This window comes from Mauremys mutica, chromosome 5 (assembly GCF_020497125.1).
Source record: "Mauremys mutica isolate MM-2020 ecotype Southern chromosome 5, ASM2049712v1, whole genome shotgun sequence".
NCBI classification, from domain to species: Eukaryota; Metazoa; Chordata; order Testudines; family Geoemydidae; genus Mauremys; species Mauremys mutica.
The window spans coordinates 137,057,386-137,073,046 of record NC_059076.1 but is presented as its reverse complement, the minus strand read 5'-3'; the positions used below and the strand labels follow the sequence as shown (position 1 = coordinate 137,073,046).

Below are 15,661 nucleotides of genomic sequence, written 5' to 3'. Positions count from 1 at the left end.
TGCAGTAGCAGGAAGCACAGGTAATCTAGAGACTGTGATCTTGGTACTCAGTGTCATTCAGGACCATTAAGCAGTGGGGACTCCAGCTCATCTAACACTGACAAGTCCATGGAGTAAAGGAATTTCTGAGGATCCAAGCGGGTCGGTACTGACACACCAGTTGACTTGGGCAGTAACATACCTTTGGAGTACGTAGGCATTGGGGCCAAAGGGGTGTGCTTTGATTTTATCAGTATTGAGTGTGCCAAGTGGGAAGATGGTGCTGATCTGGAGGCAGATGGTACTGGGGCTCTGCCAGTGTTATGTTTCTCTGAAGTGCTCTGGGGTCTGCTCCACTGGTACTAGAGGAAGGGAGTCTTCCAACTCGAAAGTACCGAGCTGAGAGACTGAGGCCTCCAACACTATAAACCTAGCAGGAGATCAGAACTTCTTGGGAGCTGGCTCCTTGTGGTGGGCGACTAAGCTCCTCTGCTTTGGAACCTTCCCTAAATCCTCTGAGATCTTCTCCCTTCTAGAGAAGATCTTAGCCAAAGGGACACCGTCTGGAGACAGATGAATGGCAGGGGGAGGGAAGGTGGAAGGTGCGGGGTCTGTTGACCCGACTCGGAAGGAGGTCAAAGGGAGTGTTCCATCAGCAGCAGCTTCAGTTTGGTCTCCCAATTCTTCTGAGCTCTAGATTTTAGAGCCAGGCAAAAGTTACACTTTTGGGAGATAAGAGACTCTCCCACACAATGGATACATTTAGAGTGGCTGTTGCTGATTGGGACAGCCACACAACAAGAGAATCAGCTTTTGAAACCTTGTGAGCCAGGCAGACCCAGCCAGACCAAATAAGCTCACCAAAAAAAAAATGGAAGAGGAGGAAAAAAAGGAGGGGTGGGTGGAGAAAAAAAATGAAACCTCTCATATCTAACTGATTTTATTCTAACAACTAACAATAACTAGAAACACTGAACTAAACTACAAAACACACTGAGGCGCACACAAGGCAGTCATGCTAGAGCTCCGTCTCAGGCAGAGGTTGGAGAGAAGGAACTGAGGGTGATTTGCCCGGGCAGCCCTATACGCCCTGGGAGCGAGGCACAAAGTTGTATAGTGTGCATGCATAGGTCGAACAGATGCTACTAACAGGAAATCTCCAATCAAGGGCTTGAGAGGCACATGTGTATCTGAAGTGGAGCACCGTCAAGAATGCTACTTGAAGAAGAACTCTCATTTACTTCAATGGGAACAAGATTTTACCCCATATCAACTTGAATGAGACAGGAAGTAAACCATTTACAGTAGATGCTTATTAGTAAGAACTGATCAGTGCCCTTTGGCTACATTGCACCGAAGCGACTGTTGCCGTTATGGGGAGTGTCAACAATTGACAGCAGGGAAAGTGTTCCCAGGGGAAATGTTGCTCGCAAGCAGCCGTCGCTCTTACAAGGTGTTGCTGTAAACAAGCATCCACTGTAAAGTGTCCTCGCAGCACTATTTTAAGATGTAGTCCACACTACGAAAAAAGTTTGATATAGGAGCCGCGATAAGTGATCTTCATGAAATGCCAAATCAGTGCTCTTAGGTTTTATGACCTCTTCTGCCACTGAATGTCAGTAAAAGCTCAGGCAAGATACCATTTCTGTATGTGTTTACTCATGAGTAAAACGTGTATAATCCTTACCTACTTCACAAAGGACTGTGAGGCTTTAATGTTCATAAGGCACTTTGAAATGTTCACTTGAAAGTGCTACTTAAGTAGCTTATATACAGTATTATTACGGTTATGAAATATTAACAGTCCCTACAATTAGAAAGTCCAGCACATCAGTTTATGAAATCCTACGGACCCAATTTATCACTTCTGGAGACTTCCCATGTTCTTATTAAGAACACCCTTTAGAAGAATGGAAGAGGAAATAGATTATTATTTTATTTCTGTTGATTCCATTCTTATGGCATCATGAACCTGTTTCACACTGAGGATAAGGGCTCGTTTTATTCAGAGGATGGTGTGCGCTTGCACTGACGTGTAGCCAATTTCTCTAATTTAACCTTACAAAGAAAAAATATTTTAAATGTTAATAGTAGTACTTTCAATTCACTAGACTTAAATGTTAGCTAAAGATGATGGTTTAACTTTAATAAACTATAAATCAGTGTATTGATAAAAGGAGCTTTCTTAAAACAGTTGAAATATTTATCTGCCTAAAATGAAAAGTACCTGAAAAATGTCACAAAGAACTGTACCAGGTCCATAAAGTTGCTGTGCTGTGAGAAAGCAATCTGTAAAAGAAAAGCAAATGTTTTCCTGTTACTTCACTGGCAGATAATTTATATCCAGAATTCATCATTACACTGCTGCTGGGATCAACAATTACTATGAAATACTGCTTCATTTTCTTCAAAATGTACACTATGTTGATTTTTTAAAAACAAATATTAAGTAGTATTCCGAGGAAGAAGCAACAGACCTCAGATTAAGGTTTGAAATGCTTCATCCAAATTTCTTTTTAAAAACAAAACAAATAATTCAGCTTTTCCAGTTACAATCCAGGAATATATCATTTTGGTAAATGAGGCAAAAGAACATGGTAATCATCTTTGAAAAGCTCCAAATCCAAAATGATCACAATACTCACAAATAAGAAGCAGCATACAGCTAAAGTTGAATATTTTGAATTACTGCAGACATATTAACCAATAAAGTACAATAAATACTAAAAAGTTCAAAAGTAAGCAGAATTGCTTGGCCCCACTGAAATAATATTCTTAAAGCAAGATCTTCTTGAATAAGTAACTTACACTAAGAGCAGCAAAAAGGCATGAAACACAGAAGATAATAGATACTGTAAAAACAACTATGGCATTCATTTTAACTCACTTTCCTGCAAGCCACTCAAACTGAAAAGTGAAAAACAACCAATTTTTTGGACACAAAACAGAAGGAAGAAAGGAACAGGAAATTGGGAGGTGGTTAGAGGCAAAAGGAGAGATTAGAGAGTCTGGTTAAAAACAACAAAGCAAAGGGAAGGCAAGCCAACAGAAAGGCAACTTGTGATTGCTAATATTGCACAAACTCTTTCCAGGTACCTCCTATTTCCTCTGACTATCAATCCCAGCACCACAACAGGAAATTAACTCTTTCGTGAACAATCAGAACTTTTTCCAACACTAAATGGAAACCGTCAGTTTATACAGCAGAGCTTTTCATTTTTATGGAGTCTGTCTCAAAGCATTGTTTCTATTTTCCCATTACATATCATAGCAATATTGGTATCAATTTTAACCTATTCCCACTGTCAGCCACAGGTTGAATATTATGAATACCAGAAAAATTACCATTGGTTTATTATTTTTTCCAGAAACAGTCTGTTGCCATATTTGCTTTAAATATCTATATTATATTCCATGTCATACAGTAGCAGGCCAGAACTGTTTATTTACAAATATGCTGAAGTGATCTTTATATGCTATAATCTCCTTTGGAGTGCATAATGGTATACTTTCTGTTTTGCTGGAAAGCTTATACCCAACAGCACTGAAAGCTGCAGACTGTACGATTCCATTCTTTCAACCCTACTGCCTATACATGATGGGAAGATTCAGCAAGCTGTATTTTAAATTTAATTTTAATGCACTGCCCAACAGTCTACTTGAGTTTTCCAGTTAAAAAAAGGACAGAAAATGTATTGAGATGCACTTACAGCACTTTACATTTTAAGCACAGAGGGCTAAATCTATGTTTTCTTTAAAACAAATACCAAGATAGGAATATTAATAATTTCAAACAAATCAAATAATTTCAAGCTCCTGATATATTATAGAATCAGGAAGTGAGAGTAACTAAGATACTTGTTATGTAGTATTATGTTATGTAATGCCTAAGATACTTGTATACAGTAGTGTTGTAGTCATGTTGGTCCAGGATATTGGAGAAACAAGGTGGCTGAGGTCATATCTTTATTGGACAAACTTCTGTTGGTGAGATAGAGACGCTTTTGAGTTTACACACAGATCTCCTTCTTCTGTGTAAGCTCAAATGCTGGTCTCTCTCACCAACAGAAGTTGGTCCAATAAAGATGTTACCTCAGCCACCTTGTCTGTCTAAGATACTGAAACAGAGGTAATCCCACATTACATGCATCTGACGAAGTGGGTATTCACCCACGAAAGCTTATGCTCCATCTTCTAGTCTTTAAGGTGCCACAGGACTTGTTGCTGATCCAGACTAACACGGCTATCCCTCTGATATTAGAGGTAACGTTGTACAGTCATAGATTCACAATATGACCTATATTGATGAGAGAATATGATAAAACTGTAATTTTTAACTAAAATCTTTTATAGAACAAGGAATCTAGAAGCAGAAAAAGAAACTGGACAAACAATCCTCCTGAAAGAATCATTATCAGGTTACTGCATGCTGAAAGTCAAAGCCCATTGCAACTGAAATACAAGTAAACAAAATTAAACAAGTTTTACGAACCTCTTTTAAATACAGTGGAGGACAAATGACTATGGCCTAGACCTTCTTTTAAAACAGATCAAAGTGGGATTTATATATTAAAAACAAGCTGCTGCCATTTCAGTGCAGGATGGATCCCAGAAAAAAATTGAGATGCTTATGTGCATACCAAAGCTGTAAAGCACCTGTGATAACAGAATCAAGGAACTCATCTCTAAGCCATGACTAGAAAAGGATGGCCGGAGCCAGAAGTCTGAATAAGAAATTAAAGTGAAAATGAAAAGATGGATAAGTTCTAGGTAACAGAAAAGTCAGCTTCCTCTGGTGTATAAGTGACCTAGTAAGTGTGGTTTCTTGATTGATTTGGCAGAGCGTATATTTTTGGAAGGACGTAACAGGGGAGTTTGCATCTTGTAAAAGGGTAAAAAGTCTCAGGTGACTTCTATAATTTACTTCTCACAAGTTAAAAACACCTTGTGCTCTTCACGTGACCCCCTCTGTAGCCTATTATCATCATAATTAGATACAACAACAATTAATAACTTTGCTCAAGTACAGCCTACTTTCTTTGAATACAGCCTGTACTCAAGATTTAATTAATGTTTAACTATATGGAAAGGTTGAAGTGTTTGTTATACTTTAATTAAACTCATTCAGGAAAAACAAAACTGATATGTAAAATGTCTTAATGGATCCAGTTTTTGATTAATGTTAACTCACACTAATTAAAAAATCTACTTAGAAATTGTTAGAAAATTCATTCTGTACTTTAAAAAAAGTAAGTGCTGTACTTTTGGGGAGGATTCACTGTGCAGTATTTTCCCATGTGAAACAAAGAGGTTATATGTGCAAAATGGAACTCAATCTTAACTATGGAGTCATGACCTGTGGTCCTTCACAAACTAGTGTCACTGTAGATGCCTAAGAATAATTTTGTATTATTAATAAATGGTTAAGAGCAATGAGACCAGACCATTCACCACAGTAGTTCAGCATAGCACTACTAGTAGAATCTGTTTCCATGTAGTGAGAAGATAGCTGAAAGAAAGCATTACAAACTATCACATTTTTTGAAAACTCAGTGACGTGCAGTATCACATAAAACTGCTTTTCAGTTACATGAAAACTGAATTTTAATGAGATATAAGCTAAAAATTAAAGAGTATACCTTACATTTGATTATAGTAAGATCTCATAGTAAAATAAGATTATAGGTGACATGTGGTTACCCCTACTGGTGAATTTCATAAGACATTTGAAATAGCTTTGAATCATTAAGTGGATTTTGTGAGAGCACATAAGGAAAGGGCTTGGCGATGAAATACTTTCTAGGAAGGCAATTTTGAACTGAAATTTCAGTATTTAAGTAATAGCTGGTATTTCTAACTTTAGAATCACTTTTAGTTTAACTGTCATGGATCATTTTATAGATTTAGATCGATGCAAATCGGCACTGCACAAGACTAAGCATCTTTAGTTGTGGGCTGGTATCACAATTAGCACCTCAGTATTGGAGAGAATTAAAGTAAGTTTAATAAGACTAGAATAACTATGTCCAAATACTGATTTACCGAGATTGTTTTTCACTCCATCAGTTACAATCTCTAAATTGAAATCAGTTCATTTAGACTTTGTAAACACTATTATAAACATATTTGTTTAGCTTATGTTTACATTCTTATTTAATTTTGAGTAATAAAGGCTATAAATAAAGCGCTTCATGTGCCTGCGCATGTCGATTCCAGTCTAGCTGTGTGTGAGCCCATGTGCACGGTCGTTGGATATTTTTGCCTTAGTGCTTTCTGTAGGGTTGACAGTGGCACTCCTTCAGTGCTACGCTCCTGGATAGGTGCCATGACCCTACGGATCAGGCGCCACTGACCCCACGCCCTCTCAGTTCCTTCTTACCACCCATGGTGGTTAGTGGGAGCGCTTTTCCTTGCACTGCACGGGCTAGTGGTTTTCATCTTACTGACTTGGAGCCTTAGGGCCTTGTAAATAGTTTGTTTATAGTAGTTAGTGTTAAGAAGTTGTTAAGTGTAGTTAGCAGTTAGGGTCCCAGTGGGGACTTTGCCCCAGGCTGGGCATGCTCCAGTCTCCCGGGTTTAAGCCCTGCGTGGACCGTAACAGGCCTATGCCTGTAAGTGACCCCCATAGCAGCTGCCTCAAGGTCTTAGGGGAATCACACAGTGGAGATGGGTTTTACAAATTTGACACTTTTCGGCCCCGCATGCAGAAGGAGCAGGATATTCAATTACGGGCTCGCCTCATGGAGTCCGCCCTTTGTCTGGCTTCTGTGCCATCCTGCCAGGACTTGCCGAGTACCTCGGCGCGCTGTGTGCACCTGGCACCATTCCCTGTCGTTAGTGCCCAAAAAGAAGGCTAGGAAGCATGGTTCACCAGCACCAGGCAAGAAGGGCCATGCGTCATCGGGCAAGGGACCTACTTGCCACTCCGGACCAAAAGTTCATGCCTCCCTAGTCAGGACCCTTAGCCCCTTGAAAATTCCACCACCAACTCCTGGGAGCAGCATGGGACCTAAACCCGACTGCACCAACGACTTCACAAGCTCCCCCGGCGCTGAAAGAGCAAAGGCCTTCACCCACACCGTCGATGCAGCACGTGCCTCAGAAACTGGTAAAGGCTCCCCAAGAGGGAAAGCCAGCCTCCAATATCCCTCAGGGGGCAGTGGAGTGCTGCTGATCCCCCAAGAGGAAAGAGGAATCTCCACTTCCATGCCGCAGGAGTCCAGACCCTCTGTGGTTGCAGTCCAGACCCTCTGTGGCTCGCCCTCGGTCATCGGCACTGCGATCGCAGTCCCTGCCATCTCGATGCGGATCACCTAGATCACCATACTACTGTTACTGTTCACCCTTCTGCTGGTCGTCCTCACAATGCAGGTCCCAGCCACCTGCCTCGTTGGAATGCTCTCCATTAGGGCTGCTAACAGGGGAGTTTGAGTGGGAGTTCCCATTGGAGGAGCCAGGTATTTGTGTTTGCGTCTGTCTTTGTGGTGCTTGTGTGTCTCTGTTGGGGCAGACTGCTGAGCCCTGATTAGGGGGTGGAGCTAGGCGGAGGAGGGGGCCTATAAAAGAGGCCACCCAGCCAGGCAGCGGCACAGCTGATCGCAGCGGCCCAGGAGCCGGCCAACAGGGCTGCTAACAGGGGAGTTTGAGTGGGAGTTTACAGGGGGAGGCGGAAGGGGGCGGCACCGTGCTTCCCGTGTTCCCCAGGTAAGAACGCCGAGCGAGGCCGAGACAGCAGCAGCCATGAGCCAAGCAGCAGAGGATACACCGAGGATGATAGCATGCAGCAGCTGCGGTATGTACATGGTCCTAGCGGGGGAGCCAGAACAGTACTATGTATGCATGAAGTGCCGCCTAATAGAGCTGCTGGAGGAAAAGATCCAGGGTCTAGAGTTGCAGGTAGAAACCCTGGTAGAGCATAGAAGGGGGTTTGAGCAGCTGATGGAGCAATGGCAAGCAGTGACTGAAGGGGAATGCCCAGAGGTACAGGGGGAAGCAGGGGCTAAGGCCAGTGAGGGGGGACTGCCAGACGAGGAATATGGGCGGTGGAAGCATGTGACCGTGAGAAGCAGGCCGAGGAAAAGGAGAGCCAGTGAGGGAGAAATAGAGCTAAGGAACAGGTTTGAAGGTTTGGAGAATGAGGAAGGGGTACAGCAGGTGGTAGCTGACGGTGGGAGGGCAAGGAAAAAGAGAAGAGCGGCTAGTCCGATAGAAAGAGGGGAGGATTCCATGGAGGCAGCACCAAGTTTGGGCCCAGGGAGGATACAGGATGGCTTAAGGGGAACCACAAGGGATGATAGGAATGGAAGGAGCTTGCAACCAGGGGGGACGGAGGATAGGTTAGAGGACCGCACTGTCCCCAGGCAAAGGCAGGTCTATCTGATTGGGGATTCCATACTGAGAAGGTTGGACAGGCCTGTGACCAGGGCCGATCCGGAGAACAGCTGTCTACCGGGCGCTAAAATACGGGATGTGGACCTGCAGTTGAAAAGGATCCTAAGAGGAGCAGGTAAGAACCCTTTGATCATCCTTCATGTAGGAACGAATGACACAGCTAGATTCTCACTAGAGAGAATCAAGGGAGACTATGCCAGGTTGGGTAAGACGCTCAAGGAAATTGAGGCTCAGGTGATCTTCAGTGGGATTCTACCTGTCCCTAGGGAAGGGCGCCAAAGGGGTGACAGGATCGTGGCGATAAATAGTTGGCTGAGGGAGTGGTGTTACAAGGAGGGCTTTGGGATGTATGGGCACTGGGAGGCTTTTGGGGACAGAGAACTGTTCTCACGGGATGGGCTCCACCTAAGTAGGGAAGGAAGTAGAATTCTAGGAGGGAGGCTGGCTCATCTGATTAAAAGAGCTTTAAACTAGACATTGGGGGGAGACGGTTGGGAGAGGTCCAGGTACTCTCCACGCCAAATTTATACGTTGAGAGTGAGAACAACAGTATAACAACAGATATAGCCAGAGGGGGACGGTTAGGTATAAGGAAGAGGGGGGGGGGACGGATACTAGACCGACAGGTCATACTGGTAGTACTGTGTCCCTACCAAGTTGGGTGAAAAGGGTGAGAGGAGCCAAACAGCAAAAATTAGGATGTTTGTTCACCAATGCGAGAAGCTTAGGTAACAAAATGGAGGAACTAGAGCTCCTGGTCCGAGAACTGAAACCGGATATTGTAGGAATAACCGAAACATGGTGGAACGGTAGCCATGACTGGAGTACAGGTATGGAAGGGTATGTGCTGTTTAGGAAAGACCGATACAAAGGTAAAGGTGGGGGAGTAGCATTGTATGTCAATAATGAGGTGAAAAGTAACGAAATAACTAGCAATGCAATGGATAATACGGAGTCTGTTTGGGCAATGGTCACATTGGGGAAGAAAACTACTAGAGTGTCCCCTGGGATAGTGATTGGGGTGTGCTATAGACCGCTGGGATCTAGCCTGGATATGGATAGAGAGCTCTTTAATGTTTTTAAGGAGGTAAATACTAATAGGAACTGTATGATCATGGGAGATTTTAACTTCCCGGATATAGATTGGGAAACAAATGCTAGTAATAATAATAGGGCTCAGCTTTTCCTAGACGTGATAGCTGATGAATTCCTTCATCAAGTAGTTGCTGAACCGACGAGGGGGGATGCCATTTTAGATCTGATTTTGGTAAGTAACGAGGACCTTGTTGAGGAAATAGTTGTAGGGGACAACCTTGGCTCAAGTGATCATAAGCTAATTCGTTTCAAAATAAATGGAAGGATAAACAAAATTGCATCTGAGACTAAGGTTTACGATTTCAAAAGGGCTAACTTTACTAAATTGAGGCAACTATGTAGGGAAGTGGATTGGACTAACATATTTAGGGATCTAAAGGCGGAAGACGCCTGGGGTTATTTCAGGTTGAAGTTGCAGGAGCTGTCAGAGGCATGTATCCCGAGAAAGGGAAAACGGTTCGTAGGTAGCAGTTTTAGACCGAGCTGGATGAGCAAGCGTCTTAGAGGAATGATAAGAAAAAACAGAAAGCGTACAAGGAGTGGAAAATGGGAGGGATCAGCAAAGAAACCTACCTTATTGAGGTCAGAGGGTGTAGGGAAGCAGTGAGAAAGGCAAAGAGCCGGGTGGAGATGGACCTAGCGAAGGGGATTAAAAGCAATAGCAAAAGGTTTTTTAGCCATATAAATAGGAAGAAAACCAAGAAGGAAGAAGTGGGACCGCTTAAAACTTTAAACGGAGTGGAGATTAGGGATAATCTTGGCATGGCACAATATCTGAACGAATATTTTGCCTCGATCTTTAATGAGGCTAATGAAGGGCTAAGGAATAGTGATAGAGGGACTGACGGGAATGAAGATATGGGGGTAGACATTACGGTATCTGAGGTGGAAGCCAAACTTGAACAGCTTAACGGAAGTAAATCGGGGGGCCCGGATAATCTTCATCCTAGAATATTAAGGGAATTGGCGAGTGAAATTGCAAGCCCGTTAGCGATGATTTTTAATAAATCTCTAAACTCGGGGGTTGTACCGTTTGACTGGAGATTAGCTAATATAGTTCCTATATTGAAGAAGGGGAAAAAAAGTGACCCGGGTAACTACAGGCCTGTTAGTTTAACATCTGTAGTATGCAAAGTCATGGAAAAAATTTTAAAGGAGAGAGTGGTTACGGACCTTGAGGCCGATGGCAACTGGGACAAATTACAGCATGGTTTTATGAAAGGTAGATCGTGCCAAACCAACCTGATCTCCTTCTTTGAGAAAGTAACAGATTTTTTAGACAAAGGAAATGCGGTGGATCTAATATATCTAGATTTCAGTAAGGCGTTTGATACGGTACCGCATGAGGAATTACTGGTTAAATTGGAAAAGATGGGGATCGAAATGAAAATCCAGAGGTGGATAAGGAGCTGGTTAAAGGGGAGACTGCAGAGGGTCGTATTGAAGGGTGATCTGTCGGGTTGGAGGGGGGTTACCAGTGGAGTTCCTCAAGGTTCGGTTTTGGGTCCGATTTTATTCAATCTATTTATCGCTGACCTCGGAACCAAAAGTAGGAGTGGGCTGATAAAGTTTGCGGATGACACAAAGTTGGGAGGTATTGCCAATTCAGAAAAGGATCGGGATATCCTCCAGGGAGATTTGGATGACCTTGTAAACTGGAGTATTAGTAACAGGATGAAATACAATAGTGAAAAGTGTAAGGTTATGCATTTAGGGATGACTAACAAGAATTTTAGTTATAAGCTGGGGACGCACCAGTTGGAAGTAATGGAGGAGAAGGACCTAGGAGTCCTGGTTGATCGTAGGATGACTATGAGTAGGCAATGTGATGTGGCCGCTAAAAAAGCTAATGCGGTCTTGGGATGCATTAGGCGAGGTATTTCTAGTAAAGATAAGGAGGTGCTAGTCCCGTTATATAAGGCGTTGGTGAGACCTCATTTGGAGTATTGTGTGCAGTTTTGGTCTCCCATGTTTAAGAAGGATGAATTCAAACTGGAACGGGTACAAAGAAGGGCCACTAGAATGATCCGAGGAATGGAAAGCCTGTCGTATGAAAGGAGACTTGAGCAGCTCGGTTTGTTTTCCTTAACCAAAAGAAGGATAAGATGAGATATGATTGCACTCTTTAAATATATCAGAGGAATAAATACCAGGGAAGGAGAGGAATTATTTCAGCTCAGTGCTAATGTGGACACGAGGACAAACGGATATAAATTGTCAGTCAGGAAATTTAGGCTTGAAATTAGACGAAGGTTTCTAACCATCAGAGGAGTGCAATTCTGGAACAGCCTACCGAGGGAAACAGTGGGGGCGAAGGACCTCCATGACTTTAAGATTAAGCTAGATAAGTTTATGGAGGGGATGGTATGATAGGATAACGGGTTTAGTCAATAGGTCAATAATATGCCACAATGGTAATTAGTACAAAGGGTCAATGATAGGATATTGTTAGCCTTTTTCCAGAGGGTCTGGCTGGAGAGTCTTGCCCGCATGCTCGGGGTTCAGCTGATCGCCATATTTGGGGTCGGGAAGGAATTTTCCTCCAGGGTAGATTGGCAGTGGCCCTGGAGGTTTTTCGCCTTCCTCCGAAGCATGGGGCAGGGGTCGCTTGCTGGTGGATTATCTGCTACTAGAAGTCTTTAAATCATGATTTGGAGCATTCAACAGCTGAGTCAAGGGAGAGAATTATTTCAGGAGTGGGTGGATCGGCTTATGTGGCCTGCATATGTGGTCAGACTAGATGATCATAATGGTCCCTTCTGATCTTGAATTCTATGATTATGATTCTATCGTATCTCCACTCCCCCCGGCACCAGCACCAGTCCCCTCGATACCTGCACCGATCCCCTTGCTCTGAGCACCGCTCTCTGACGGCGACAGTCAGCAAACGAAGTCAGGCATCGACAGCCCCACTGTGGTCACCGGAAGGGGATTTCTCCGGCACGGAAGCGCAGTTCAGCCCCTCGCCTAGCCTGCACCAGTGCGAATGGGTACCCAAGGCTGCGTGGATGTCAACAGCGCCGACTTGGAAGCACAGCCAGCACGTGTGGGGAGTGACAGTTATAGTGAATCCCCCTTCATGCTGCTCATTGGCCGCCACCTCGGAGCAACAGCTGGAGGCACTGATAGCACCGGACTCGGTGAATGAGGCATGCTTGGAGATCGAGACAGAGGAAACTGTGCCCACCCTTAAACCTCCCCTGTGAGGGAAGATGCCCTGGGGCCTCCCCTAGAGGTACAATCATTGTCCCCGGATGAGGCAGTTGTGGGACCCTCAAGGGCAAGCCCGCTGGATGATTTTAAAGAACATCATGCCCTGCTTCGTCGAGTGGCCAAGAACTTGGGCCTGGAGGTGGAGGAAATGGTTGAGCAGGCGAACACCTTGTTTACTGTCCTGTCAGCCTCTACCCCGGCCCATGTTGCACTACCAGTTCTATGATTCTATGACAGTGTCCTAAAGATTGCCAAGCCCCTCTGGCAAACCCCCTCATCCATCCCTCCCACCTCAAAAAGGGCTGAAAATAAAAAAGACTTTGTCCTGGCCAAAGGGTTTGAATACCTTTACATCCACCCTCCCTGGGCTCACTGGTGGTCTTTGCGGCCAATGAAAAAGATAAACAAGGCCATACCAGCTCAAACCCAAAAATAAAGAGGCCAAAAGACTGAACCTGTTTGGAAGAAAAATTTATTCAACTGCCAGCCCGCACTAGTGGCGAATCATCAGGCCCTCCTAGGGAAATACAATTGTAACTTATGGGACGCCCTCCGTAAATTCAAGGAGTCTCTCCCGCAGTGCTTGGCCCAGGAATTTGGCACCTTTGTAGAGGAGGGCATTACGGCGGCTTGGTGCTCCCTCCAGATAGCGTGGGACGTGGCTGACTCTGTGGCTAGGGTAGTAGCGTCGGCAGTGGTTAGGAGGCGCGGCGTCTGGCTTCAGACCGCAGGCCTCTCCCTTTTCTCATTGGGCATGTGTTCACATGGCCTGCGAGAAAACAGTTTCAGCCGCCCCCACCACCTAGGCCTTAGCAGTCTTGCCCAGGATCTGCAAGGAGAAGAGATGGAGACGTTAGTTTCAACCACCGTCATCCTTCTTCCTCCCACTTACCTGCGCAACCTGGCTTGGCAAATCACCCCAGGGGCCACAAGCACTCATTTTGAGGGTGCAATTGAGAGCAATGTCCCCATCACCTTCCAGGATCCACCCCGCTCTTTCCTCAATCATCTTCGTCCCTTTCGTTCGGCCTGGTTCCGAGTCACCTTGGACCATTGGGTGCTCTGGTTGCACCTTGCAGTTTTCGGCCTGAGGGGCAAGGTGGTGCAGGTCCTCATGGACAATACCATCGCCATTTATTACATCAACCAGCAGTGCAAAGCCAAGTTGTCTGCCCTTTGCCAAGGGGCTCTTGGCCTTTGGGCATGCCATTCATCTGATAGCCATGCACCTGCCTGGGACCAAAAATGTGCTGGCAGATTGCCTCAGCAGGACCTTTTTGTCTAGCCATGAATGGTCGCTCCACTATGAACTTCCGAAAGTGGGGAACTCCCCAGGGGGACTTGTTTGCATGCTGCCAGAACAGGAAATGCCATGTTGTTCTGTTCACTCCGGGGAACGGACAGAGATTCCTTGTCAGCTGCTTTCCTGCACCCATGGTCGGGGTCCTGATGTACGCCTTTCCGCCGGTACCGTTGATCCACAGAGTCCTCACGACGATCAAACAGAATAGGGCAAAAGTTATCCTGATAGCCCCGAGTGGCCTCGCCAGCGCTGGTTCGGCACACTGCTGGACCTTTCGGTAGCTGTGCCGCTGCAGCTCCCTCTCTGGCCGGACCTGCTGTCCCAGGACCATGGCAGTTTTCTGCACCCGAACCTGGAGGCATTGCATCTGACAGCATGGCTACTGCATGGTTGAATGCAGAAGAGCGGGAATACTCCATCTGGGTGTAACAGGTCTTCCTCGGTAGCAGAAAGCCCTCCACCAGAGCAACTTATCTGGCAAAGTGGAAAAGTTTTACATGCTGGGCTTTGGATTGGCACCTCCGGGCCGAGCAAGCCTCACTGCAGGTGATCCTGGATTATCTTCTGCACCTCAAACTTCAGGGCTTGTCCCGGTCATTGATCAGGGTCCACTTGGCCACTATTTCAGCTTTCCATCCACCGTTCCAAGGCAGGTCAGTCTTCGCTCACGACATGACGGCCCAGTTCTTGAAAGGTCTGGAGCGTCTTTACCCTCACGTCTGGTATCCTGTCCCTCTCTGGGATTTGAATCTCGTGCTGTCGAGGCTCATGGGGCCTCCCTTCAAACCTTTGGCTTCCTGCACTCTTCTCCTTCTCTCCTGGAAGATTGCATTCCTGGTGGCAGTTACATCTGCCCACAGAGTGTCTGAGATCAGGGCACTTATGTCAAAACCACCCTATACAGTGTTCTACTAAGATAAGGTCCAGCTGCAGCTGCATCTGGCGTTCCTGGGGAAGGTAGTTTCCCAGTTTCATACCAGCCAGGACATTTTCTTACCGTTCTTTCTGAAGTCTCATAAATCCAAAGAGAAGTGCAGGTTATATGCCCGGGACATCTGGAGGGCGCTGAGCTTCTGTATCGACAGGACATGGCCATTCTGTAAATCATCGCAGCTGTTTGTTGCGGTGACAGACAGGATGAAAGGTTGCCCAGTGTCTGCTCAAAGGATTTTGGCCTGGATCACAGCCTGCATTCGATACTGCTACGAGCTTGTGAGTGTGCCTCCACCGGCGATAGTCAAAGCACACTTGACTAGAGAGCAAGCATCATTTGCGGCCTTCTTGGCTCAGGTGCTGATCCAAGAGATCTGTAGAGCTGCTACCTCGTTGTCTGTCCACACATTTATGTCCCATTATGCGCTTACCCAGCAGGCCCGGGACGATGCTGGCTTCGGCAGGGCAGGGCTGCAAGCTGCAAGACTGTAAACTCTGAGCCCACCTCCTTTGGCACTATTTGTGAGTCATCTAGATTGGAATCAACATGAGGAAGCACTCAAAGAAGAAAAATGGTTACCTACTTTTCATAAGTGTTGCTCTTCAAGATATGTTGCTCATGTCCATTCCATTACCCGCCCTCCTACCCCTCTGTCAGAGTTGCCGGCAAGAAGGAACTGAGAGGGTGTAGGATTGGCGATGCCTGATACACCGATGCATGAGCACGGTATTCTAAGAGGCATCACT

The 15,661-nt window shown here is 45.3% G+C and overlaps 1 protein-coding gene across 3 annotated transcripts in view; it reads right to left on the bottom strand.

Moving 5' to 3' along the window:
* ATRN (attractin) overlaps positions 1-15,661 on the bottom strand; it is a 259,935-nt gene that overhangs the window by 77,945 nt on the left and 166,329 nt on the right. Inside the window, exons 25-26 of one of the 3 annotated variants that reach the window (XM_045019463.1) lie at positions 2,207-2,268; positions 1,949-2,037 (exon numbers count right to left, since the gene is read on the bottom strand). In XM_045019463.1, the coding sequence (XP_044875398.1) occupies positions 2,028-2,037; positions 2,207-2,268 (72 nt within the window). In that variant the 3' untranslated portion in view covers positions 1,949-2,027. Of the gene's footprint in view, positions 1-1,948; positions 2,038-2,206; positions 2,269-13,132; positions 13,508-15,661 lie in introns of those variants that run through there. The other 2 variants (XM_045019462.1, XM_045019464.1) reach the window with 2 other exon arrangements.